This window comes from Mustela putorius, unplaced genomic scaffold (assembly GCF_011764305.1).
Source record: "Mustela putorius furo isolate JIRA1106 unplaced genomic scaffold, ASM1176430v1.1 tig00003836_pilon_pilon_pilon, whole genome shotgun sequence".
NCBI classification, from domain to species: Eukaryota; Metazoa; Chordata; class Mammalia; order Carnivora; family Mustelidae; genus Mustela; species Mustela putorius.
The window spans coordinates 7585715-7613329 of NW_025421989.1; the positions used below are offsets into that span (position 1 = coordinate 7585715).

General features: G+C 47.2%; 1 protein-coding gene across 4 annotated transcripts in view; it reads right to left on the reverse strand.

The window, feature by feature from the left end:
* Window positions 1–5279: 5279 nt before the first annotated feature.
* The window catches only part of ARHGAP6 (Rho GTPase activating protein 6), a 481290-nt gene continuing 458954 nt past the window's right edge, over window positions 5280–27615 (reverse strand). For 3 of the 4 annotated variants that reach the window (XM_004758826.3, XM_004758828.3, XM_004758829.3), the window contains exons 10-13: window positions 23201–23298; window positions 12088–12356; window positions 9164–9244; window positions 5280–7311 (exon numbers count right to left, since the gene is read on the reverse strand). In XM_004758826.3, coding sequence (XP_004758883.1) covers window positions 6593–7311; window positions 9164–9244; window positions 12088–12356; window positions 23201–23298 — 1167 coding nt within the window. In that variant the 3' untranslated portion in view covers window positions 5280–6592. The remainder of the gene's footprint in view (window positions 7312–9163; window positions 9245–12087; window positions 12357–23200; window positions 23299–27615) is intronic. The other variant, XM_013059588.2, reaches the window with a different exon arrangement.

The following is a 27615-nucleotide window of genomic DNA, read 5'->3' on the forward strand; positions in this document are numbered from 1 at the left end:
TAAGGAACCAGCAACTCTTTTGTCGGCCCCTATTAGGCTCCTCTTATGCGTATGAAACAAACCCTTTTCTCCTGTCAAGCTGTCTTTTGCTGGTTTAATTCACAGGCTCTGGTTAAGACACTTAAAAGGGTAGGAGGAAAGGCTTTGGAGTTTTTTCCCCTCCTCTACAGCCTCTGAGCAAATGCGGGCAGCTTATCTGTAGGGAAACAATTAACAGCCTTCTCCCAGCACCCCCGGGGAGAATGGAAGGTCAGTCCTCCTTTTGACTCCGTTGTCATTCCAGAGGCAGGAGCTCCTCCCCCGGGGTTCCGGGTGAGCCCCGCTCCTTCTTGAAAGAGACCAGGGCCCTGGGACCCACAGAGCTTTGCGCGCGTCACTCTGAATTATCCAGACGGCAGGCTGGCCCTCCTGGACAGCTGCTTCTGCTACCCTGTAGCTGTGTGACCCGGGGCAACCCATTTGATTGTGACTCTGAGTCCTCTCTGCCCTCTGGCAAGAGAGGAAGGTTGGGGCGCCTGTCTTTTGCTTGTGGGGGTTAAAGGGGTGTCAGAGTAAAACACCTGGGTTTGAGCAGATGCTGTTAGTGTGAGTTAACAGTACAGGCCTTCGGCAGCGGATGGTCCCAACTTGTTTCTTCAAAAGTGACGGCACGTGGAACCCCACTTCGCTGCTGGTTGTTGACTCCTCATTCAGCACTGCTCTAGCTTGTTTCTGCCTTAACCCTCAGAACAATCCTGAAGGCGAGGTGTTGTTATGACCTGACTACCGGAGCAGATGGAGAGTCGGTGAGGTGAACGGGCCTGGGGGCCTGGCCTTACACAGCTCATGAATGATAAAGCCAGGACTCAACCCCCCTCCCCCGCCTTTGACCCTGAAGCTCACACTTGGAAAGGTCCTTGTTCCTTCAATCTGAAGTGAGCACCGACCAGGAAGCGTGCAAATATGCATTTACTTGCCATGTTTACTAGTAAATTTTTCCTCTTAAGAATGGAAAGGGGCCACATCCAAGCCACCTGCCCTCTCTGTCCCAGACATGACAGAGCTGGGCAACGCGTGTTTGTGCGGCCTGGCTGGTTAGGGGACAGCGTCTCGGCGCTCGCCTTCAGCTTCTCCCCAGACTGTGTCCCCATTTCCTCAAAAGCCTTTTTATTGGGCAAACATACCTCGAGCTCTGCATCGCATGGAGCCGTGGGTTTTATACGTGAAGCTCAGGCGGGAGGTCAACGGTCATGCGTATTTTTTTCTCCATTATATGGGAAACCGCCGGATTGCGGTCATATGCATCCGTTCGGCCAGCATTTATCAAATGCCAGCCATAAGCTGGGTCTCTGCCCAGTCCCGAGCACACAGTCCCTGCCATCAAGGACAGAGTGGGGATGACCTCAAGATAAGACTCGCAGCCTTCCTGATAACGCCCAGCAACGCTCCTTACCACGGCCACGTGAGCCAAGTGTCTGAATAAGTCATGAACCTGCACGTTTATGGGAGGGGAAGAACCAAGCTAACTAGACAAGGAAGATAGCTTTTGCATGACTAGGAAAAGCAGGGAGGAGCACTCAAGGCCAAAGTGCCTCCCACGTGTGGGAAAGCGCTGTTTCCCAGATGGGCCAGAGTAGGGGGGGATGGTGTTGGGGAGAGACGACAGGAGGAAGGGCAGTGGAGGCTGGACTGTGGAGTGTTCTGAGGTTACCACGAGGAGTGTGGATTTCGTCCTGTGGGCCAGAGGGGGAGGAGGGCATCAGTGGCTTGGCCGCAGGGACGGGCCTGGGGCGAGGTGTGTGTAAGGGGCTCTGGTGTGCAGGAGCGGGGAGGAAGGAGACAGAAGGGAACCCAAGAACCGGAGGCTAAGGGGATGAGGGCAGACACACGGGAGACACATGCGAGAGAGGAGGCAAGCTGGGACCCCGGGGACGCTGGGGTACGATGCCTAGGCGGGGCGGTGGGGGGGGGCAGGTGGCTGGAGGCAGCAGAGAATGTGGCTCCACATGGAAGTCGAGGCGTGCAGCTGGTCCTTCAGAACTGATGGGGCTCTGTGCGACACTCAGTGAAGATATCATGCCACTGGGGACCGAGTGGGCTACCAAGGCTGGAGATCGGGGATATCAGACTTAGCCAACAGACACTCGCTAACCAGGGAATGACTTTTAAATACTTTGGATGGTAAGCATGTCCTGTGCCGTATCTGGGGCAAGAAATCTTTTGTTTTTTTAAATAGAATTATACCCCAAAACCAAATAAGTCAAAAAATGGGCAGAAGACATGAACAGACACTTCTCCAAAGAAGACATACAAATGACCAACAGACACATGAAAAAATATTCATCATCATTAGCCATCAGGGAGATTCAAATCAAAACCATATTGAGATACCACCTCACACCAGTCAGAATGGCCAAAATTAACAAGGCAGGAAACAACAAGTGTTGGAGAGGATGTGGAGAAAGGGGAACTCTCTTACGCTGTTGGTGGGAATGCAAGTTGGTGCAGCCACTTTGGAAAACAGTGTGGAGGTTCCTCAAAAGGTTGAAAATAGAGCTTCCCTATGACCCAGCAATCACACTACTGGGTATTTACCCCAAAGGTACAGATGTCGTGAAAAGAAGGGCCATCTGTACTCCAGTGTCCATAGCGGCAATGGCCACAATAGCCAAATTGTGGAAAGAGCTGAGATGCCCTTCAACAGATGAATGGATAAAGAAGATGTGGTCCATATACACAATGGAATATTACTCAGCCATCAGAAAGGACGAATACCCAACTTTTGTAGCAACATGGATGGGACTGGAGGAGATTATGCCGAGTGAAATAAGTCAAGCAGAGAAAGTCAATTATAGGGTTTCACTTATTGGTGGAGCATAAGGAATAGCATGGAGGACATTAAGAGAAGGAAGGGAAAAATGGAGGGGGAGAAGTCAGAGGGGGAGATGAGCCATGAGAGACTGTGGACTCTGGAAATCAAACTGAAGGTTTCAGAGGGGAGGGGGCTGGAGGGGCTGGGTGAGCCTGGTGATGGGCATTAAGGAGGGCACGGACTGCACGGAGCACTGGGTGTTATACGCAAACAACGAATCATGGAACGCGACATCAAAAACTAATGATGTACTACTGTATGGTGACTAACGTAACATAATAAAAAGATAGAATTACATCTCAGATATGGCACGGGACATACTCATACTAAAACATGGACATTCATTTATCTGACTGTTGGACTGGGTGTCCTCTATCTGCTCTGGTGACTCTACCTGAGAGGTGCCAAGACAGAGGGCTCCATGCCCCCGACCTACCTTCCTCCTGCCTGCCGGCTCAGAGCATGGCCTGTGCCCCCGGACATGGAGTTCTGATTACTAAACCTGCAGCGCTGCAGGCGAACTGGGGGGGCCGGGTCACCCTAGGCTGAACAGATGTCGCCTGAACTGTATTTGGGGAATCTTCTGACCTTCAGCCATCTCCCGGGGTGGGGGGCAGGGGGCCCTCGGTTGCGGCCGGATGCACTGGGGGCCTCAGTGGGCCAGGGGTGCCCACCCCAGCCAACCGTCTCAGCAGGCCCCCCTCTGCACCACGCCGTCTGTTGCTTCGGCTGTGCCGAAGATTCTCAACCCTCACTAGAATTTTCCTTTGCTATGCATTTGGGGTTTTTTTTGGATTTTTCGTTTGCTTTTCTTGAACATTTGCTGCTGATTTGGTCCCGTTTTAAAATTCGGTCTGGTCGAGCTGTGGTCCCGTCTTCATCTCCGTGGGCCCCTTTCCTGTCGCTGCCCTTCCTTCCCCCCTGCTCTGTGGAGTCCGCCCGCCACGGCCAGCTTATCAGCCAACATGCCAAGGGCCTGCACTTTGTCCCCACGGCTCCTGACGAGGACTCCTCGTGCCCTTCCTCTGCCCCTCTGCCGAGCCCAGGGGTGGTAAAATGCACCCGAGGAAAGCAGCAAGCTGGGCTTTACATTTAGAAACTTCCTCCGTTTGCACCAACTCCACTGGCACAGCGCGAGCTCTCTTCTCGCCCCGAGTTGCTCTCTGCTCACAGGAACCATGGCCTTGAACAATCTCTTGAATGGTTTTGTCCAACTTGAAAAAGCTTGGATTCCATCTTCTTCTTGTCAGCTATTGTATCATTGACCAGGTGTTATACATTTTTTCCATTTCTGCTCAGGTCCGTGAGTCTTGCGTGTGTGTTTACTTTATTTTTTTTATTTTAAGATTTTCTTTGACTGAGAGAGACACAGCGAGAGAGGGAACACAAGCAGAGGGAGTGGGAGAGGGAGAAGCAGGCTTCCCACTGAGCAGGGAACCGGGTGTGGGACTCGATCCCACGACCCCGGGATCATGACCTGAACTGAAGGCAGACGCTTAACAACAGAGCCACCCTGGTGCCCCATGTGTGTGTGTTTTAAAACAGCTTATTTTCAATGTGATAAGGGTATCTAAATACCTAGCTTTCACTCATTCAGCTAAAAGATACGGCCACACAAAGAGAAAGGGAAAGTGATGCTGTGAATATCGTTCATCACAGACACACAGACACACACACACAAACACAAACACACACACACAGTTTATTTAAAACACATCCAAGCCCTGTTTTTTGGGCCGGCTATTCTAGACCTGTCAACAGATGGATGCACCTTTGTGTCACAGACATCAACCTCAGAGTTTGATGAAATAGAACTGTTAGAGCAGAAGCCGGGTGGACAGAGGGTCCCAGACATGGGGCGGTTCAGTCTAGAATGGCAGCTCCCAATCGGACTCAAAGCCCAGAGGACACACGGTGAGCACGAATGGGGGTGGGTGACCCAGAAGAGCAACTGGTGAGTCACAGTCAGGTAGCATTTGCTCGGAGTCTTGGGTACAACTTCTGGCTGCATGTGGGCAGCCAGGAAGACCCAGAGACCTGTGGGCAAATCCTTCCCGAGTCCCAGCGGAGGAGCCTGAAGACAGCCAGATCCTTTGGCCAGTATGAAACGGCAGACACCATGTCTAGAAGCATCCAAGGCTTTTAGGACAGATGTAACGTGGACAGGGACTGCACCGCACCAAACCCTTCCTCACCAACAACCAGGTTTCAACTGAGCGACCCTCAGTCTTCACTTGCAACATGTAATTAGTACGACGTCCCAAGTGTGTCAGTGTCCCCAAACCATCGGGCAGCCTTCACTAGCCCTGGAGCTGTGCACGCATGGCATCGCTGCTATTGATGGCAGCGGACTCGCGGCGAGCGAAGCGGATGTCTGGACCGGGAGTGGCGAGTTCATTCATCAGACTGAATGCCAGAGAGCAAAGCCTTTGTTTAACTTTTTATTCATCATGGCACAAGATAGAACTTTACGAAACACCACGGAAAATGTCACTGCTGACATGAAAACTAAGAGTAGCATGTTTCATAAAAAATTCTTTTTCTATAAGACACATTCCCTTACGAAGTGAAAAAAAACAAAACAAAACAAAAACAACTCCTAAAATACTGAAGCGAATCGCCACCTGCTGGTCAAAAGTGGTTTTGCGGTTGAAACACTTGAAACTACTGAAGTACGGTAGGAGTATTTACGATACACACAAAATTACCGAAGAAAACATGTCCTCAGCCTTTGGCACGATGTCACTACAAAGCTGAAGATTTTGTCCAAACACGACTCACTTTACAACGCTTTGGGTATAATTGGGTTAATACTGATTAGGGGGCAAAAGGCAAAACTTTGTCCTGTGATTTGAATACTCTGTTTGGGTGTTTAAACGCTTTATAGTTGGATTCCAGTTTGTACTTTTGAAAAATACATAAAAAGTATACATTATAAATATATATTATATAGGGTCTATATAAAATTGAATTTGATCTGAAATGGGAAGGACAACTTCTTAGTTATTCTGTCTTTGTTAGGCACGGCCTTTCTCTTGTTTGAGTAACTGAATCATTTCTAAACAGATTCTAAAAATATATTCCATAATGTATCAAATTTAATATCTTCCTTAAAACACATTCAATACGAAAAAGCATTCAGTGACTACATTTTCTTTTGTCTCTCACTACTATATAAAAATATGGCTTGGCATAATCTGTTTTGTTAGTGTTTCTCCTCGGTGTTGAAGGAAGGGCTGTCCCCAGCTAAAAAGCTATGGCAAAAGCACAGAAACCTGCTTGTGCATATTCTAGAACATTCTATAGAATCTCCTTACTCAGTATAAGTGAAGTGATTTTTTTAAAATTGTTCTGTTTCTGTGACTATAACATATACGATTATCATACATAATCTGTTACAGAATATACAACAGTTAAAACTAAGTTACATAAATACAATTAAGCTATGCCAAAGCAAGGGATTTTATCTTCTACAAAGCCAATGGGAGTAGTTTTCAGGTTGGGTATCACCATCTATTTTTGTTTTCGTTTTCTCCTAAGGCTGGCTATGCAACAGAAGTTTCTTATAAATGACAAGGGTACTAGTGCTCTATACCTTTAGGTGAACCGGGTTTCTCTCGTGTTATTTTTTCCTAAGTGTTAAAGAAGAAAAATCAGTCGGCGTCCAACCGTCCAACACCAGCTTTTCCCTGCGGAGCGAAAGGAGGCTGTTTGGGCCATGGGCCGTGAGCTGGGGCGGGCTCACACGAGCGTCTCCGGGAGGGCGTCGGGGTTGTCGGGGGACAAGAGCTCCCAGATCTGCCACCGCTCCCTCTGCCACTCGAGCCACGTGGCACCCCCCACAGTCTCACTGTTCCCATCACTGGCGGAGGCGGAGTAGGCGCTGCTCAGTGTTTGCGCAGCGGCCTGCTGCTCTCCCTCTCGCTCTCGCTCTCGCTCGGTGGTTTGGCCTCCCTCTTCCAAAGCTGTTCTGGAACCTTCTTCTGGCCTCTGAGGCCTCCACAGCAGCGGCTCTGCTGGCTGGTGGGACGACGCCCCAGCTTGCTTCCCTGGACCAGGGTAAGGAGGAGGAGGCCTCTTGTCATGCTTCTCACTCTCCCGAGTTCTCTGGTGCAAAGGCTTGGCTCGCCTGCCCTGCCGCCAGGCCACATCGAGCTCGCTCTCCGCGAGGTCTTCGGCGCTGTTCAGAGTCAAATACTGCTCTGACTTCGCTGTGGTCTGCTCACACCTTCTGCCGCCGCCCTGGACGTGGGGCGGGCTGCAGACACGGGACACGGGAGGGCAGGCCCTGCACTCCACGAGGGTGGCCGTGGTCTGAGTCCTCCGAATGACCTGTGGGCCACTTTCCAGTTCTGTGGGGCTCCCCTGCCACCGGGGCCAATTCGGGGACAGGTTCCCTTGTGAAAGGGAGCAGGGCCCCGGTCGTAGGGAGCTGCTTTCAAAAATGTCTCCATAGGAACCTGGAAGCCGGAGAGAAGGGCAAGAAATGCAATTAGTTTGTAGAATCCCTGCTGGGATGTGTCCTGCTACTTTCCTTCCCACGGCCGACTTCAAAAATCACGGAAGCACAGGGCACTCCTGCTACTGGCTAAAGTAAGCCGCGTCCTGGGAAAAGAAGTAAGTGACACTTTGGTTATTGGCACAATTCAGGGATCAGCTCCAGCTGCAGATGTCACACGAGATCCCACGGTCCTTGTCACTGATTTGTTTCGGGAAAGGCCCCTTCCACAGGGCTTCTGAACCTGGAAGGGAAAGCAAGTGTTCTCTTCTCGTTCGGTGAGAGTCGCAGTCCTGAGGAGAAACCAAGGACGATGCTCTGATGTTCCCACCGTGTTAGTAAAAGGTGTTGGAATGAATGACCTGAAGCTAAATGCCCCATCTCGGGCCAGAAGGTAATGAAGACAGCAGCTGCTGTGTGGACGTCATGACCACCACTGTGGGCAAGACCGGCCTCGTCCTCTCGCTTACTCAAAAGCAGGCAGGGAAAGAAAGATTATTTTGGGCAGGAGGTATGAGCATTTGCACAGGGACCGATCAGAGTTGAAATAGCAGAAGGAAATGGAGCGGAACATCTTGGAAGTGTTTCTCCTTGGGGGAAAAGGCAGTAAATCACTTCATAGGGTACAACGCAATGTGGTTAGATAATGGATCGGTACTAAACTCAGCTGGCTTAGAGGCCACTAGATTAAAGAGGCACCGAGCTTTAAAAATGGAATAGGGGAGGAGGCGCCTGGGTGGCTCAGTCAGTTAAGCTGCTGACCCCTGATTTCGGCTTGGGTCATGATCCCAGGGCTGTGAGATCGAGCCCGGCATCAGGTTCTGAGCTCGGCCTGGAGTTCGCTTGGGATTCTCTCTCTCTCCCTCTCTCCCTCTCTCCCCCTCCCCCTGCTTGATCTCTCTCCCCACCCCAAATATATATAAACAAAATCTTTTAAAAAATAAAAATTAAAAATTAAAAAATACAAAACACCAGCTTGGGGAGGTTCAGCTGATTAAGAGAAAAACTGGAAAATAATGGCGAGAAAGAAATGCAAATGCAAATGATAAATACAATTTTGCTCTTTTAAAATAAGATTTTATTTATTTATTTGAGAGAGAGAGAGCATGAGCAGGGGGAGGGGCAGAGGGAGAGCGAGAAGCAGGATCCCTGATAAGCAGGGAGAGCCCGATGCAGGACTCGTTCCCAGGACCCTGGGACCATGACCTGAGCCGAAGGCAGATGCTTAACCAACTGAGCCACCCAGGCGCCCCCAGTCTGGTTTTCAAATTGGCAAAAATGCAAACCCAGTGATGTACAACACTGACAGGATTGCTTGGAAAGCTGCGTAATTTCCACTGTCCTATTCTGGATGTATAACTTGCTTTCCAAAATTTTGTGAATCTAATAATCACTGAAAATACAAAACAAAAAGTACATGAAAGAGGTTCCTGACAGCATAACTTACTACAACAATGACCAAAAATAATGGGTTGTAAAATATGACTATGTCCTCTGGAATACTATGTGGCCCTTAACAATAAAAATGACAAGTCAGCAGGAAATGGAAGTTAAACAGATAATATCAAGTGGCATGGACAGAATGATGGTAGCTGTGTTTAAAAACTCTTGCAAAGGAAGTAAAATGAAATATAGTGAAAGACTGATGTATTTTGGCAGAAGGGCTAAGTACAGCCTGATCTGTCTTCCCCCCTATTTTCAGCATTTTCCAAATAATGCTTGACAAGTATGTAATACGAGAGTAAGGCAAAAATCAAAGAAAATTAATTTTAAAAGTAAATGCAATAAACGGTCTTTAAAAGATAATATGTCACCTGTCATTCCTGGGTCTTTGGAACCACTTTTTAATGTTGAATGCCAAGTTCCCCAGATATTGAAAGGCTCCTTTGACATATCTAGGAGAAAGTGTATAGAGAAAGGCACGTCACTCACAATGAAAAGTGAAGGGAAAAAACCAAGAAACAAATATTCTGGTAACACAGCGCCACATTCAAGGCTGTGGTGGATACAAGACAGAAGATGCTTGCCCTTCGGGGCCTTCGCCCATTTGCGATTTACAGAAAGGTTCTCTCTATGATGGTTGTGGTACCCAGAATCAGGCCCCCCAAAGATGTGTGCGCCACAATCCTTGGAACCTGTAAAGGTGTTATATACCAAAGGGACTTTACAGATGTGATGGAATGATGGGTCTTGAGCCGAGAAGATGATCCTGGCTTATCTGGGTGGGTCCGACGCAATGACAAGGGTCCTTACAAGGGGGAGGCAGAAGAGAAGATTTACAGCGCTGGCTTTAGTGGCGGAGGAAGCGCCAAGAGCCAAAGAACACAGGCGGCCTCTAGAAGCTGGAAAAAGGCAAGGGAAGAGATTGGTTCTTAGAGTGTCCTCAAGGAACGCAGCCCCGTGGGGCCATTTTGGATTCCTGAGGTCCCGAACTGGAAGATAATAAATGCGTGCATTGTTTCTATCTTTTTTTTAGAATTTTAGTTATTTATTTCAGAGAAAGAGGGGGAGTGTGTGAGAGCCTGGGATGTGATTGTAAGTATTTCTCCAAGCAAACGTCTACCAGGCTCTCCTTGAATTCCCAGGCCATGGCCCGAGTCTGCTTTAGAGGTGAGGCCGGCAGCAGAAGGAACTGGCTAAGAACTGCCCGCGTGTACGGGGAGGGACTACCGAGCGCTTCCTACATGCCACGGTCTGTGTTGAGGACTTTACATGGATTAGCTGGTTAAACTCTATGAATTAATACGGCTGTGTTTCCTAGTTCTCATGCGAGGAAGAACAGGGACTCCAAAGAACTCAGCCTTTCACACGAGATCCTGCAGATCCAAAGTACCAAGATGGTTACTGAATCCAGATCGAGGGCTCTTACCCCCATAGGGTTCTAACATGACTGCTTGCTTGCTTGCTTGCTTTTTTTTAAAGATTTTATTTGTTTGACAGAGAGAGAGTGAATGAGCACGAGAGAGCACAAGCAGGGGGAGCGGCAGGCAGAGGGAGAAGCAGGCTCCCCGCTGAGCAGGGAACCCAAAGTAGGGCTCCATCCCAGGACCCCGGGATCATGACCTGAGCTAAAGGCAGATGCTTAACGACTGAGCCACCCGGGCGCCCCTAACGCGACTTGTTTCCTTTTGCTTTGTTTTGTTTTTTAAGATTTTATTTATTTATTAGAGAGAGAGCGAGCATAAGCAGAGGGCAGGGGGAGGAAGAAGGAGGCGCAGAAGCAGGCTCTCCTCTGAGCAGGGAGACTCACTCGGGGCTCGATCCCAGGACCCAAAGGCAGATGATTAACCGACTGAGCCACCCAGGTGCCGGCGACCTGTTTCAAGTTCCCACAGGGTGCAGTTATTTCCAGGGAGAAAGTTGCAGTTAGGCAGGATTGCTAAGCCCCGCTGCAGTGATATTTGGGGCCAGAACTTTCCCTGTGTGGGGCCGTTCTGTGAGGTGGAATGTTGAGCAGCAGCCCTGGGCTTCACTGTCTACACAGCAGCAGCACCCTGTCCTAGGCTGTGTCCACCCCAAATACCTCCCGACATTGTCAGATGTCTCTGGGGACACAGAATTGAGGATGGCAGTGTTAGAGCTGGCTGAGACGAATGCACAGAAAGCATGGACACGCGCTTTAGTTCACCTGCTAATCGGAGCGAATGTGTATCTTAGCCAATGTGCTAAGAAACTATGAAGCAAACACACGGATCCTGGGAAGAAAGAATCAAGCTTTCTTGGTTGTAAGTTGTCTATTCATCTCCCTTTGAATTTGTATTAAGAAACCCGAATATACCATGCCTTTCATGAGAGCAAAAATCTCTTTTTGTCATTGCAGAGAATACCACATATAGAAAATTTGTCACTAATTGGAAAGAGCAAAAATGAGAGCTCATCTGTATGCATTAGAAAGGGAACAGTTAGAAATCTACAATACACCGATTTAATGGGAATATACAGTGGGCATGAAGAATATTAGCAAAATAGAAAATGTTAACGATACCATTTTAAGTAGAATAAGCTTAATTCAAAAGTAGCTATGCTTTTAAAACAAATATATCAAATTAGAGGTGCATTTGGACAAGGATTAGAAAAAATGAAGTTTCACATTTTAAAAACAAATTTTATGCTTGAAGGGGACATGGGTTACTGTTTTCATTACAATTTTTAAAAATTATTTTTGACATGACTATTTGTAAAATAAAAATAAATGTGCTAGGATTTAAACCACCAAAACAAAACAAAACAAAAAAACAAAAAAACAAACCCAACCCATCAAAAACCAGAGCCCTTTCAGGGGGTCTCTTTGGATTAAGTGATACGTGTAGGATAAGAGAGCAAGAATTTGTGTCTTCCACTTATTTCTCAGACTGCCCTGCTGAGTCCTGGCACTGAGGAATTATTCTGTGGAGGGAAAGAACAGAGCCACACATTCGGTAGTCAAAGAAATTCGGGAAAAACGGCAAACCACGCTGTCCCTTCCATTGTGCGAATTAATGGTGCCCGTTAGCACTTTACAGGGTTTGAGAAATTGTACGATAGAGAAACTATTAGCTTGGTTAGCCCAGCATTCCCCAAATGTATTTGACCATGGAACCCTTACTCTGCTATTAAAGAAAAAGAAAAAAAAAAAAAAGAAAGATAGATAGATAGAAAGAAAGAAAAAGAAAGAGACGAAGAGGAGGTCCGAGAGCCCTTCCCATGCCCCTGTAATGAGAGTCACTGATCTGGCCAGCGCCAGCCAGGTGCCAGTTACCTTTGCCAAGCCTTGGTCCAGGAGAACTCTCCCTTGATTTCGACGATGGCAAGTGGCTCACCAGCACATACTGCTCCGGCCCTTTGTAAAGCTTCTCCGAGCCCCCCGGGGCCACATCCTCTTGCATAGCCAGCAAGGAGCGTGCAGACAGCACTGGGGAGTTGTTGTCATAAGGGGAGAGGTCTCCGCTAGAGGCCTTGTTGGAGTCGGTGGACGAGTGCCTTCCTCCCACAGAAAAGGAAACTTCCGATCGTAACATGTCAGGGCTTCTGGTGTAAGGAGAAAATGGCAAGTGTGTGAGCGTGTTAATACTCAGCGACCAGACGCAAACAATATGATCGTTACACAAATGACAGGCGGAGAACGCATGGGCACAGGGGCCAAGACAAAAGACCTTGGGAGCAAGGTTCCAAGACTTGTACAGCAAGAATGTGAAAGCGTTTCCACGACACGGCCGGCAGAGGGCAGTGACACCCCACCGTCGGCAGGGGAACGGGGCGGGGTGCGGGATGATGGGACAGACATGGAGCCCTGTGTTCACTGTGCAGCGCTGAAATGCCTGCTGAGTTACTCCCACTGCCATTGGGAAATGAGAGTCTGATGCTCCTTATCTGTTAAGGAAGGCGAAACTGGCAGAGAACTCTCTTACGTTCCTCCATATCCTGAATTTAAAAATAATTCGAATAAAACTATGATTGAAACTGTACAAGAAGTTCATGATGGCTTTATAGATAATGTCTCCTCCCCCGCCCAAATACTTCATGGGCGCGAATCCATCTTTCCTGTGATGACGATGGTGATGGTGGTGCTGATGCTTCTGGGGGGAGTAACAGTTTCACGTACAGGCCAACGACATAAATAGATGACCATCACCAGAGTTCACTGTATTTTAATACTCCTGAAATGATTCTACCAGGCTCTAGTGCTTTCCTAAACTGATATAAAACAGGTTAAGTAGCACGTCCATGATGTTTTCTATGTGGATGGGCTGTCACACCAACAGAAACAACAGTGAAAATGCGAGAGGAACAGGAAAATGAGAACATCAGGAGTGTTGGAAGTCTTACCTGGGAACATCTGTATTTTCTACCTTCCTCAAAACAAGTGGCCCTGACATCTTAAAGGGAAATGATCACAGAATGATTAAAAGTTCCAGAACCCCCTTCCATCTCTCCCTGCCAACCCTGCTTCACTCCTCTTTACTAGTCCTTGTTTTCTTCTGGTTTAATTCCTCAAAACAAATCCTCTGGGATCTTAAAGGTAAACACATGCCTGAGTAATCTTTCCTAACGAGCTGGCTGTGTGCACGCAGCCCGGACGATGGAGGACCTGCACTCACAGGGGACCTAGCTTCGTCTCGGGTTTCCAGCGGGGGTTGGCGTCCAGGAGAAAAGCATTTCAGCATCTGTGACATGCCTCGCCTGTCACTGACGCAGCCAGGGCCCGAGCACTTTTTGCTGAGGCAATTTCTTACCCACATGGAATAAATAAGTCCTTTCCCTGCCTCCTCTTTAAACTGGTGACAGACACTCTTCTGGGAAAGAGCCAGAGAACCACCATGAAGATGTTTTTCCAGAAACTAGTTAGGCCTCTAGTGAATGAAGGAGAACTTAAAAGAACTTACTATTTTCTGCTGGAAGGGGTTGTGTGTGTGTTGGGGGGGGGGACTACTTAACCTCCACTTCTAATTCAAGGGGCGGGGGTTCCTCCCTAATTCTAGCGGGGGAAACACAGAGCAAAACAAAGGGACGCTTGTCTGTCATGAATTTGACTCTGCTTGAGGAAACTTCACTATGAAAATAAGAAAAACTGAATGTGTCGATCAGATTGCTCGGCTTAGAATCAGGGTTCAGACCAGGGCTAGAAATTCTATGACTGGGCCCCTTTCCGTTTGTTCTCCCCATTTAGTTGACGGGTTTTCTCCAGTCATTAATGAAAATGTCTTCTGTCTACTCGGCGAGAATAAGTCAGGGTACTCTATCAGTACCAGCGGGGCCAGAAAGCCTTCCTTTACGGGAGGTTTCAAAGAGAGCCAAGTCAATTCATTAGCCAACAGAGAATACCCATCAGGGCTACGAAGGCTTTCTTGGTCCCTCCCACTGGGAGGAAAAATGTCAGAAAGGTGATATTTTCACTCACGGAGACCCCAATTATTCTGTGTCATGTCTCGTTCATCTGTCTTAAAAAACAGAGAATATAGTCAGCAAAATGTGACACGTTGCAGATTCTGCTAGTAGTGACGTGCATAAAGAAAGGTCCCCTAACTGTTTCCAGTCTCAGTACCAGGAACATCTATCTGGGCTCCTGCCGAGCAAGTAGGTGGCGCCCCACCCCCCACCCCCAGGGAAGCGTGTGTGACGTCATAAGTCACGCACGTCTCTGGGCAAAGGCTGCGAAGGGCTCCCAGGCGCCGGGCTCCGCTCGGGGGTCGGGACACAGGAAGCCTGTGGGCGCCGCGGGGCGCTCCGCCCCGACCTCATCTTCTCTTATCGCTCGCTCTGCCCCTTTCCTTTCCCTCGGCTCTCACACGAATCACGACGACATTGCTCCACGCACGTACTTCGGCAAGCTGCTTCCACAAACTCTTTGTGGACTGGTGTACAGACAAGGAAATCGCACGCACATGAATTATTGCGGGTACCGAAAAGGCTTCATGAGAACATTGAATGTGCTTAACCCAAACACAGTAAAACAAAGAACAATCACAGCGGTAACAAAAATAATCGAAGCTGCCACACGAGTTCCCTTCCACGCTCGTGCCTGTGACTGGCTCTGGTGGGGGAGAGGCGGGAGAGGACGAGGGGGCCCTTTCCTCTGCTCCATGGGGAACACCACCTGCGAACTTGCTGGAAAAGCCAATTCTCTAGCTCTATTCAGGGCCCGCTGAAGGGACTGGCTGTAACAGCTGGGACCCCCGGGGGAACTATTAAGAATTTCAAGGTGGTGACCACAGATCATCAAGCCAAATGCGGGCTTCTGGTCCATGGGGGTCCCGTGCACCTGCCCGGGTCACAGACTGCGAAGCCGGCTTTGCCTGTTGAAAGGGCATCTGGGTGCCAGCCTGGCAAACTGTGCTTCAGAAATCCCTCCGGGGAAGTGTGCTACACGGGCAAGTTTGAGAACGTCCATGCGGAACCTGCCTTCCCTCCCTCATCTATAGAGAGGACAGCGGGCTAAGGCTCCACTGAGTCAAATCGGGAAGGAAACCGCAGATAGTGGCCCAAACCTCAACACCGGCTGATGGCGGGGGATGCGGGGGTGTGAAGAAAGGGCGTGTGTGCCCACCCTACAGGCTCCAGTCCGCCGGACCCAGGTCACTGAATGTAGCTTGGTTGTGGGTCCGAACGCGTTAAGGCGAGAGGGAGCAGGAGAGGCCAACCTGCCTTTCTCTGCTCTTCTGGTTCATTCTCCGAAGTCAAGCCACCAAAGTGACGACGTCTGGGGCACCAATCAGGGGACAAACCAGAGGGCACGCCCCCTGCTGGGGTGGCTGGGCTTGCAGCCAGGGACAGGAGCAGAGCGACAGGAGAGAGGGGATGCCTTCCTCCCCCAGCCACGTGGCACAGCTCAGTGGCAGACGAGGCTATGGTTTGCGGCCAACAACACTCCTGGTCCTTGATCACGGTCCCGAGGTGAGCGAAAGACACGAGGCAATCGTGTGTCTTTCTAGCAGCCGGGACTGTAGGGCTTGAGCCACTTCTCAAACTTATGTGAAAAACGGCAGTCTTATTAAATCTCGCTAGGAAAATGCCATGTGTTACACCTTGAGTTAATGACCCTCTTAAATGCTGGAGCTATTTCCTATCTGTCATTCCACTTTCTCAGCCCAGGTCCATGAGGCTGTGGCCACATTTGGCTAAGAACCCACATCCAGAACCGCCTTTCTGCATGGGAGCCTGCCAGTTGGTCAACGAAACCAAACTATTTTATTCACTTCTTGGGACTCTCACTGACAACGTAGGCAGTTCCGAGGTTAAAAACAAAATGGGTGGCATTCCATGGCTTTATCATTAAATCTCCTAGAAACAAAACCAGAAGCCCTATTTTGGGTATCGCTGAAAGACGGGACAAGCGGCCACCACTGCCTTCACTCACATTCGCCTCGAGGATGGTTCAACTCTGTGAAGACAATTTTCAGTTCAATGCTGCAAGTCAACGTAATAAAAGATCTGTGTTTCTCTACAGAAAATAGTGATTCACTAGATGAGGAATAGTCTGGAGGCAGGTAATGGGCTCTCTATGTCTTGGAATTTAGCCGAGGGAGGTCGGGAATGGTGAGTGGATAGGTAACCAGATGGCAAGGGTTTGCCTCCGCGAATGGGGGGCTTTTCTCCATGAGACCTGAACACCCCAGGACCATCCACACTGGCGTGGCCAATCTCAGCTAACAAAACAAGCATGAGATGGACATGGAGAGCGAATCGCTTTCTCACCCTTCGCTGGTCCCTCCAGGTCAGGGGGTTAGGACGCTGCCGGCAGGGTACTGTGGGCAGGCCTGCCCTGCTGCCGGCTGCACAGAACTTGTTCTGCGGATAAATGGAAAACTGGGGTTCAACCACCGGGTGTGTCGGCCCAGCCCCTTGCTGAGCCACCCCAGTGAGAAACATCCTTGGAGACGACCAGCTTGTGTTGGCTTCATCCTTGCCTTTATCGTTCAACTGATAAACCTCTGTCTGTTGGAACACAAAGCACATGACCGTCTCAGACACGATTCGGTGTACAGGGAATGGAATCCACGGACATGACAGCTCTGGATTTATGGAGGATTTTCACATGAGTCATGCTCGGCTCTGCAAAGCAGCCCTTATGCAGACAAAGGCGCCCCCTTCCAAGAAGAAGCTGACGATGGAGCCAAACTCCCCACAGGAGATGAGGTCAGCGCCCTGGACATTAGGACTTACTCATGGCTTTGGTGAAATGTCTCCCCTCCCTTTTAGCGCTTATGAATTCCCTCCTAATAGCCGTGGCCCATGAAGGCATTTAGGACAGGGAAGAGAAAACGATGCTGACCTTATTCTCTTTTTGTACAGTATGCCTGATAAAACATGTTCAAGTTAATATTTTCCAAGTTTATAAAGAAGCTGTGAACCACAAAGACTTTGGAAGAAAGAGATGATGTGATAAATTCTCCCTCCATTTTGAATCGGCTTTTCCTAGAAGGCACATTCAAGACTTTTTGGAATTTTTCATTATGGATTCCCTATTCTACATACATTTTTCCTAAAACTGGCTGGAAAAAAAGAAAAGGCTTTCTTGAACAGCGTGTGTGTTGGGGGTGGGGGACACAGGTGTTAATGCTTCATTAATTTCCAAGATGTCGGAGCAGAACGACAGTTGAGGCCATAGTTACTGTCAGTCAATGGACTCATGACTGGCACACTACACTGACGACGTCTGATTTCTTATCTCTTAAAATTTCCTGAGAACTTTTTGACTTTACAAATCCTAGTGAAAGGAAAATCAAAATTACAATTCATCTTGTAACACTCCATGGTTTTGTGGAAGAAGACATTTTCCATGACAGTCTTTGAAAGGTTAAAATAAATGATCTACAGGATATTTATTGGATAATTTAAATACGGTGCCTTGAAATTATGAGAAAGCCTTACACTCCTCCATCAATGAGAAGGTGGACTTTTTTAATTCACTGGGAGGAGAATCCAGTTCATTAAACAATTACTTTTCAGTTCTGAAATGTTATCCTTCGAGATGGCCATGAGTCTTCTTCCATGGTTTTGATCACCTGGTCGCCAGTTTTGCTATGTAAAAACTTATTATGCAGTAAAAACCGTGTGAAGGCCACAAACAGAATTAAATACAATGAAATTCACAAATGTACACCTATAGGTTTGGTTCATCCGTATTGGCTTTCTCCCCAAGTGCACTTTAATGTACTTTGATTGTATTTCCAGAATACAGGAAGGAAAATGCTCTACCGAGCCTTGTATACCACATGGGTATACTGTATAGGTAGACCTGGCTTTATGTAATTTTTAATGGTTAGGCTTTTCCCCAGAACATTTAAAGCAGTTGAAAATTACTGAAAATCCCTAAGCTGGCACATTGGAACTTTTAACAGTTATATTCAGTTTAGATGCTTCCTTCGTGCCCAAACAGAATTGTATCATTTAGTTCAGGTTAACTTAGTTAAGGGTTGTTACTTGGTCAGGAGAAATTGTCAAACACAGCAGTTCTCTTGGTTGAAAAATAAGATAAGCAAAGCAGTACATTTTCAAAGCATCACTGATGAGTTTGTTTCCGTGGAGGGCAGAGGATACATTTTGCCTTAGGACAGGGGGAGACGTACAGGACGTACAGGAAGGCTCCAGAATGGCTGGGCATCGTACTAGTCTTTTAAATTTTTAGAACTATTTTGTTCAGCATAGATTTTTGGTGCTAACTTTGATTTTTAAAAATATGGCATGTCAACGTTGTTCATTTTGATCCTGTCCCTCTGGCACCTACACGAGCACCTCACTCTCCTCGACCCACTCCCCGCCCTGCCACAGGGCCTTGCTTCTGTTGCAAATACCCGCGCTCAACATGCCTTGTCCTTTTGGATTTGCCTTGCGCTCTCATCCCCTATCGCCTTCCGTCTCTAAATCAAGGGAGGGGGATCTATTTGGAGTGTGTGTGAAGAAAGGAGCATAGACTCTAATAAATATTCCAGACAAGCAATGCAAAAACTGGAAGTCTTGCAGTCAGGAATATAAATCTCTTCTAATCTCCCTTTGGTATTGCGTTTTGGTTGAAGCCAAAAATGTCAGTGGACAAACACAAGAAAAAATAATGAATGCTCCTCTCACCGCTGCCCTGATTCTGTTGTCGCACAAGAGGAAAAAGTCAAACGAAAACAAAACATTAAATTCCCAAATATCACGAATTGTTTGCTCTTTCAAGACAGAAATTATCATAAATATGTTCTTGTTCTTGGTTCTCCCCCTTCAGAAAACTCACGTTTCCACTCCCGCTTCAGTCTTGTGCTGTTGCCATGTGCGACACAGGAATCAAACACTTTATCTAGGTATGTAAACTGATGGCAAAGAACAGAAGCTTCAGGAAAAAACCAGAAGGGTCGGAGGAGAATCACAAAGAAAACCCACCATGCATCACTGCACTCAGGTAGGCGTTTTAGGAGATGACCTGAACCGCTAACGACGGCCTTTAGCAGACGACCGCTGCTTCCCGCTCAGCGGCTGTCCCGCCAATCCCCATAGTCTTTACTTCTCTTAGCCCTACTCTCCGCCTTGTAGCTGAGTCTTCACTCAAAACTTCAAAATAAGAACTGTGTCCGTGACCGCAGTGGCATGGCTTGTCCAGGCCTCTCCGTCACTTCCTGCAAACGCGCGATGGCCTCCCATCCTCCGCAGTTCTCCCCGGCCTCGCGCGAGCAGGTCGCCTTCCCACGTCTGTGTCTTTTTGTCCTCACCCTCTCTCTGTTCTAGAATCGATGCCACCCTCCTGCTGCTAGTGGGACCAGGCCTGTACGGGTGGGTTTTGCCTTCAGACACTGCCACAGTTTAAGGTGGACAGGTTCTCTTGTGTCATATTGCCTTCATAGATAGGTAGAAAGTAGTGACTCCAAAGTCTTTGCTAAGTGGTTTTAAATGAACAAAATGGTGAGGTTCGAAATAACATGATAGTAAGTAAATCACTGACCTCCGTTAAGCAGTTATTAGAGACTGGATACTCTTCTCACAGCAAAAAAAAAAACTCTGTAAAGTTGGTGCTGCTTTTTAATCTCTGGTTTGAGGTGAGGGAACCGAGACAGAGAGGGATGAATCTATTTACCCGAGATCACAGCTCAAAAAGCCGTGGAAAAGGAATTCTGACACAGGGGATCTGGCTCCGGATCCCAACGCCAGAACCAGCGTGCTCAGCTCTGCAGGGGCGCGCTACTGATGGGCAACTGACGTGCAACTGACATAGCGATGCAGCCTGCAATGTCCGGCAGTTTGTGATTTGTCATCCCTGTCGTCGGTCAGGACCAGGGGCCACTGCTTCTCAATACTAGTGCCACCCCGAAGCCTGCCATTTAAGGACTTCTGCCCTCTGTGCTGGCCGACACCTTCATTGTGCCCATGGCCAGCTGACACAGTTATTACTCTGTCTAGGCCCTGCTTCAAGCTTCCCAGACGTCCAGGCCTGTGGACCCCTCTCCAGTCTTCAAAATCCACTGCAGATCCTTGCTCTTCTCACAAGCCATCCCTGAGACTACAGGTCACATCTCTTTCTCTTCTCCAACTTCTGGTCTGGAGTGCTGGTTTCCTCCCTTTGTCAACATGAAGACTCCCTTCCAATGTCAAGAATCACCCACCTCAAATAAAGTGACTGGTGATGGCAAATCTGTGACATCTAACATGGCGGGTCTAAGCTGGAGGTTCTTTCCTGGGGCTGCTCGGTACACTCATGGCGGGGAGATTTAACAATTCCTACTGTCCACACTGTGCCCTAAAACAAATGAATCACAATCTCTAGGGGAGGCACTCAGACATGATCATTCTTCAAGCTCCCCAGGGGATTCACGTCTAAGAACCAATGGCCCAGCACAAACCACTCTGCCCTCTGAGACACACTTAATAACCGGCTTCATATTATTTTTATCCTCGAAGGCCTCCTTCAACAAGTCTGCAAGCTCTGGGAGTCGAGAACATGCCTTCAGATTTTAAACTTCCGCTACTCAAAGTGTGAATCACGGACCAGCAGCATCACAGCAATACCTAGGAGCTTGCTAGAAATGCAGATTTTCAGACTCTCTGCCGCAGACCTCCTGATTGACAGGGGTTTTTTGTTTTTAACAAGATCTCCTGGTGATCTGTAGACACAGCAAGCTTTAGAAAGCATGGGCGTAAGGTATGAAGACACTATCTACAGCTCAAGGAGTAGGACTCTCAAGCCTCAAAAGCAACTCAAATTAAATACGTATTTATTTATGTATTTTTACTTAATTAAATACGTATTTATTTATTTATTTATTTTTACTTCACGGCATCATTATCAACCCTTCTTGGCTGCTCCGTGGCCTGTACCTAGAGGAAAACAGACAAAGTCTTCTCCAAAGGTTTTCTGTCCAATGATGCTAGTCTCTGACATCCACAGAGCACCTGGGAGCTCACTTCCCTTCCCCTGAGGTTCTGACACTGACCTATGACCCTGGTCTAGGGCCAGGTTGTTTTGACCTTACAATTCTTAATCTTACAGGGATAGAGAATGGGAGAAGCTAGACAACTGTACAGCTTCGGATGATCTTAGTTTGTAAGCTCCTTCTTTTTCCTAAGAGTAGCAAACAAAGGTTCCCTTCTTGGTATTTATATGCAAAGAGCATACCTGAAAACCACATAAAAATAACTTCTATCAACTATTCTTCAAAGCACAATATTTCTGTATTTCAACATGCCATATCAAAGCGGAAATTTGGCAAGTCAACACCAGTGTTTTTTTTCGGGTGTGTGTTTTCCAGCTTTTCCCCAGAATACCCATAAAATGGCATAAATGCAGCTTAACAAGGGATTCACAAACAGAAATGCCACTGTGTCTGTCTTCTTGCACGGGGAGGGAAAGAAGTGAGTTCATTAAAATTCTGGTGATATAAGATCTGCTATGAAGAGAAGCCATTTGCATTAGTTTAAACTAGAATTTATACCTTGACGACAGTTAGAAATCTTGGGAAAATTTAAGGGAGCCCAATTATCTGAAATGAAAAGCAAGACGATAAAATGTCAGCCCATTTAGACAATTTGATCATATTCTTATTCACTCGTGGCTCTTAGGGCCGGAATCCAGGCGAAACGCCTTACTTGAACCAGAATCTGGTCTGATGATAATTGGCACAAAGATGAACTTTTGAAAAAGTGCATTTGAAAAGACGAACCACTTAAAAATTTTTCCTGCTCTGCGGGAAATGGACGGAAGCTGGGTCTTACGGTGCTACTCATGCAATGGTGCGGGAAAGAAGGAGGTCTGAGCAACGTGGAATTCCTTTCACTGCATTTCGCTAAAGAATATAAGATTTTATATCTGAAATAGTTTCAAATGAACACCAGTCTCTCGAGTTCCACATCGATATAAAGGAACAATTCAACATGCATCAATATTTCCGAGACACCATGGGATAAGACATACCATTACGCTACGTACAGCTAAGAAAGACCAAAAAATGCCGTGATTTATATTAGGACATGTCATTGATTACTAAGATGATTCTCAATTTCAGAGATGATAAAATAAGGGGCAAAATGTGTCTTAGAGTTGTTGACATTCAACAAATTAAAAGCACGACATAAACGACGCTTTCATGAGAGGACAACTCCTCTTCGGCCAAATTTAAGGTTGGGCGTCGCAGTGGCAGCATCGCTTCTAGTTAATAACACAATAATACCCTTGTCGCTGGCTTTGCCAAGTGTTCAGCACCTCCATATACGCTGCCTGTGTACCAAATGTTTGAGATTAATCCTAAAGTCTGGATAAAGCAAAATCTAGTGGTCTTCCTTTCGGGGCAAAATGGCGGCTAAGCACAGCCTACAGCCCGGCTTGCATTTTATTCATTGCAAACGTGGCTGTGTGAGGAGCCCAGCACGCATTTTTACCAAAAGGATGCTCATTATAAAGAGCAGAAGAGTCTGGAGGGCGTGCCCCTCCAATTTCAAATGGGCACCTAAGCTTTGGTAGAGGATCGTCTTGTGGTTTTGGTGATATGTCACTTGGACTAGTAAGTTACACAAGTTAGCTGCACCCAGGTGCAGCCTAAGGGACCCGGAAGGAAGTACAGCTAATCCGGATTCTAGAAGAAGGATCACTGGTGTGCATCAGACTCCTTTGTGCTTCTTGCCAGGGATTTAGTCCCCCCCCCACCCCTTAAACACAGTCAAAGGGACCTCAGGGGGCTAGAAAAAGCCAAAAATGAAACAACAAACCTCCAGTTTGTTGTTCAATAAGTGGATTAGGAAACGTGAAGCATTTTCCAGGCAGGTGGACTGACAAGATTTGCCAGAAAGTTGCCAAATGTCCACTTCCAGTCACCCTGTGTGGAATTATGTAAACTTCCCTAATTCTTTAGAAATGAAAGGAGGAATCCCCATGGCAGCTTTAGAAGATGAGCAACTGGTCTACTCACGAGGACTGGGAGGCCTTTCTTCTGAGTAAATAGTCCACCACGTCGGGGTCGGTCTCCAACAGGCTGATCAGGACTTCATTCTGGAGATCTGGAGAAACCTGGAGGGACCAAATGTTGAGGCATAAATCAAACCATTCGGGGAAGAGGAAAAATATGGTCATGGGCAACTCTACGGTAACATAAAACAGAGCCTTAAGAGTCGTAACAGGACCGAGTGATTTGCCAGTTAAAATCAAACTTACACCAACTCATTCAACCATTTTAATTCTCAGGAAAAAGTGGATAATGACCAAAACGTCATATTCAGTCCGAACTGTCACCCTCTTATGACCGGAGAGGTACCCTAATCACTTGATACCTCTATTGCTCAGATGAGGTTTTCCTGGCTTTGAATAAGCAAAATATCATGGTTACGAGGGGCAGTGTTCATAATTTACTGTCCAAATGGGGACACTTTCTAGAGTTCCTATTTATAATTAAGCTAAGATGACAGGCATAAATTATAACTGTCTTGGGCAGTTCTGGAACATAAGATTAGTTTATTAAGAGGACAGGCCCTTGGCTGTGCCTGGATTGCTCATTCGGTTAAGCGTTCAACTCTTGAATTTGGCTCAGGTCATGCTCTCAGGGTCATGAGATCGAGGCCCATGTCAGGCTCCGCATTGGGGGTGGAGCCTGCTTAAGATTCTCTCTCCCCCTCCCCCTCTGCACCACGCACTCCCCTCTCTGTCTCTTAAAAAAGAAAAAAAAGAGAACAGGCCCTTGAGCCGGACTGTGTTTGAGTCCCCATTCCATTTATTAGCTGTAGGACCTTCGGCAAGGCATGTGACCTTTTTTGGTCTCAGTTTCCTCATCTGTAAAGTGGAGAGAATTATAGGCCTCACCACAAGGGGTCGCTGTGGTGATCCAATGACTTAGTACCCATTGCAAACTTAGAACAGTAGCCGGTAGTCAATGTTTGAAAAAACTTGCTGACTACTGTATTTGCCCATGTCAGTTGATCACTGGGTGCTCGCCCTCACTCTGTCCATGTGTCCTGCTCCAACGACAATGAAAAAGGTTTCTCGCTTCAGCATTTGACAAGGCATTTGCTTGAGTTTTGGAGCTGAGTGTCACGTTTCCCTAGGCTCACCCACAGCATATTAGAAGATGGCCTCATAATCCTGAGCCACAATATTGTGTGAAAATGTTCTATGAGAAAAGACTGAATTCAGCTCCAACAGGCTTTCTACTCTACAGATGCTGGTAGCGCAAGTAAAGGAAATTCCAATTATTGAGAGGAAACAACATTTGTGTCTGATTCTCTCACAGAAGGGCTCGGAGACCAGGCTCTTAAAACATGCAGGGACAAGTCTTCAGAGAATAAGCGGCAGGTAGAAGAATCTGCCTCCTGCCTCTTGCAGAACTCAATTCTTCTTGAGCTCTGAGAAGCTGGAAACAATTTTATTAATAAAAACAGGGATGAGAAAGCAACAACAAAACTTTCCTTCCCCCATAAATCTGCTCCTCCCACTTAATCCTGTGTCTTCATTAATGACATTGCCAAACCCTACTCACATAAACTCAAAGTCTGGGTTGCATTCAAGCTTCTCTGTGTCCTCTCCCCTCCCTGTTCAGAACCGGGAGACCTACTTGACTTCAGCTCTGGGAGGCTTGTTCCTTCTTTCCTCTATCTTCCACTCCGACCACACTGATCCAAGTTCAAGCCCTTGTTACCCCTTTGTAGTGGCATCTGTTGGCCATTACCAGCTTCCATTTCCCTCTTGTTGTAACAGTTCTGCCCCAAGTTCCCTCTGAAGAATCAAGTGCTCCCCAACCCTTAGCTCAAGGGTGATGTGTAAGCTGGTCTAAGGCTGCCATCATGCCCCTCCCACATTCCCAGCGCTGCCTGTGCCATGGGCATGGGACTCCATTCAAGGTCATGAAGAGCTGGGGGAGTGTCCCTGAGGCATCTGAGAAGAGACAACACAGGGCCGGAAGCCACATGGGGGCCTGAGGATTGTGCTGATGCTGGAAGAAACTACAGCAAGTAAAGGAAAGGATCTCTGGATAGCATGAGTCCTAGGTAAACCTATGCCTGAGGCCGTGTTTGCCTGTGGACCTCAAATTCCTTAAACTACTTTGATATTTTGGTTGAAAAGAAAGATACATCCTTCATGGGCCTTTGATGCAACTGCTTGCTAACTTGGACACTGGCTATTTCCTTCACCACCAGTGTCTAATTTCTTCTCTCCGTGGTTGTTCGAGTGCCCTGATCAAGACGTTTTCTCAGAAACCTTTTTATCCCTACAGTGGAAGCCCCCCACTCGCCATCTTGTCCCCTGGTGGCCACCCTCTCCTGCTCTCTACTTCAGCAACCACTGAGCTTCTCACTCTGCCCTTTTCCCACCTCATTCCTTTCATTCATTACATAAATATTTGGTGACTGCTTATCGACTGCCAGGCACTGGATGTGGGGATTCAGCTATAAACCAAACAGACGAGAACCCTTGTGTCCTTGAAACTGACAATCGCTATGGGAAGACTGGCATTAAACAAATAAGCAAAGCAAACATAGCGCGGATCACACGGAGATGGAGATGAACAAAACAGAGAAGGGGCAAAGGACTGTGATTGGGGGGGAGGGGGCGGGGCAGGAAAGTGCCATTTAAGTAGGATGGCAGGTCACAGAGCAACTGCCACTTGAACAGAGAACTGAAGTTGATGAAGGACCTGGAGAAAATAATTCCAAGCAGAAGGAAGCAAAAATCAGCAAGCTCATGAGTCAGGAGCAGAGAGGAGGCCAATGAGGCTGGAAGGAATGAGGAAGGAGGCGAGCAGTAGGAAGTGGGTCGGGTAGCCAAAGCCAGATGTTGTGGAGTCTTACGGGTCAGGATAAGGACATCTGCTCTCAATCTAGGTGGCTGGGGAGCCACTGGGGGGTTTTGAGCTGAAGACTAACGTGAATTGGCATCGCTGGCTGCTGCACTGATAGCAGATCGCAGGGAAGCAAGGGGTGATGCGGGGAGCGCCAAGAGGGGCTGCTGCTATGTCCAGAAGACAGATGGCAGAGGGCTGGACCAGGCTGGTGAGCCAATGAGGTATCTGTGCATCCTGGAGACAGTGAAGATAGACATGATCGAGTTAGCTGATCTGCTGGCTGGAGAGAGAAAGAAAGAGGGAGAGGGAGGAGGAGAAGAGGAAAGACGGCTTCAACGTTTGGAGCCAGCAGGCACCTGGAGGCACGGGGTTGCCCCTAACACTGACCTGTACAGAGAAGCTGCAGGTGGAGGAGGTGGAAGGTCACAGCTGGGAGGGTGGCTTCGCTAGGGTAAGGGAGCGGGGAGCCTGGGGGACATCCAAATGAAAGAGAGATGTAGGAGGCAACTGGGAATAAGGCTCTGGGGTTCAAGAGAGAGGATTGGGCTGGACAGAGAAATTTGGGAGACGCATATAGATGGCATTTAAAGCTCTGTGCCCAAATCCAGCGGCCCCGGGAATGAGAATGGGAAGGAGAAGAGAAGGGGCAGGGTTTTTAGGTCAAGGCTAAGGGTTTCGATTCTCTACTTTATTGACTAAATTGAACATCAAAGGAGTGATAATTTTTATTTTTTTGAGCAACACGACCCAACAGATACACACTATTGTACCAATCCGTAAAAAAAAAAAAAAAAAAAAAAAAAAAAAAAAAAAAAAGTAATGCCTGAAGGGTAAAAATGAGGAGAGAACTCATTTGTGAAAAATGAACAGAAAGCAAAAAATAATATAAGCCAAAACGTATATCCTGAACACTTTGTAAAAGAAACTTCCATGAGCAAATGAGGAAAAATATTTGTTTTTCATCCAGTTAGTTTAATTTAAAATTTTCTATGCTTAGACACGTAATAAAAAATTTTGTTCCAAACACTAATCCATTCCCACTGAAGAATAAACAACCCTCATGCGTATCCTTTGGAGTGGGATATCATGGTATTAATTCTGTGAGAGTAGACAGTGTGTCTAACAATAAATTATTAACTTGGGTACACTATTAGAATAGGTTACAGGAAGTATCATTATTTAAAACATAACATTCCATAATGTTCTGTTAAATTATTCCATAATTCAGAGTTTTTAACTCTCTCAACTCGGCTCGGTTCCCAACCAATTATAATCATTGAGGTTTATTTTATGTAGCATACATGACTTTTACTTGCTAACAAATGCAAATAGAAAGGGCCAGGGCTATAAATCTATCTATAGTTTCTTTTTAAAAGGCCCATAATGCCATTCTGGTTTGGAAACGCTCTTTAAAAATAAGTTTAAAGCTATAGCTTCAAAATGTGGATCCATGTACTACAGGAAGGGTAGGTAATATTTTCCTCTGTATTAGCTAAGACTGACTCCAGTGTACATAATCCATTTCTTTTAATTAGTTTATTTATATCCCATCTTGT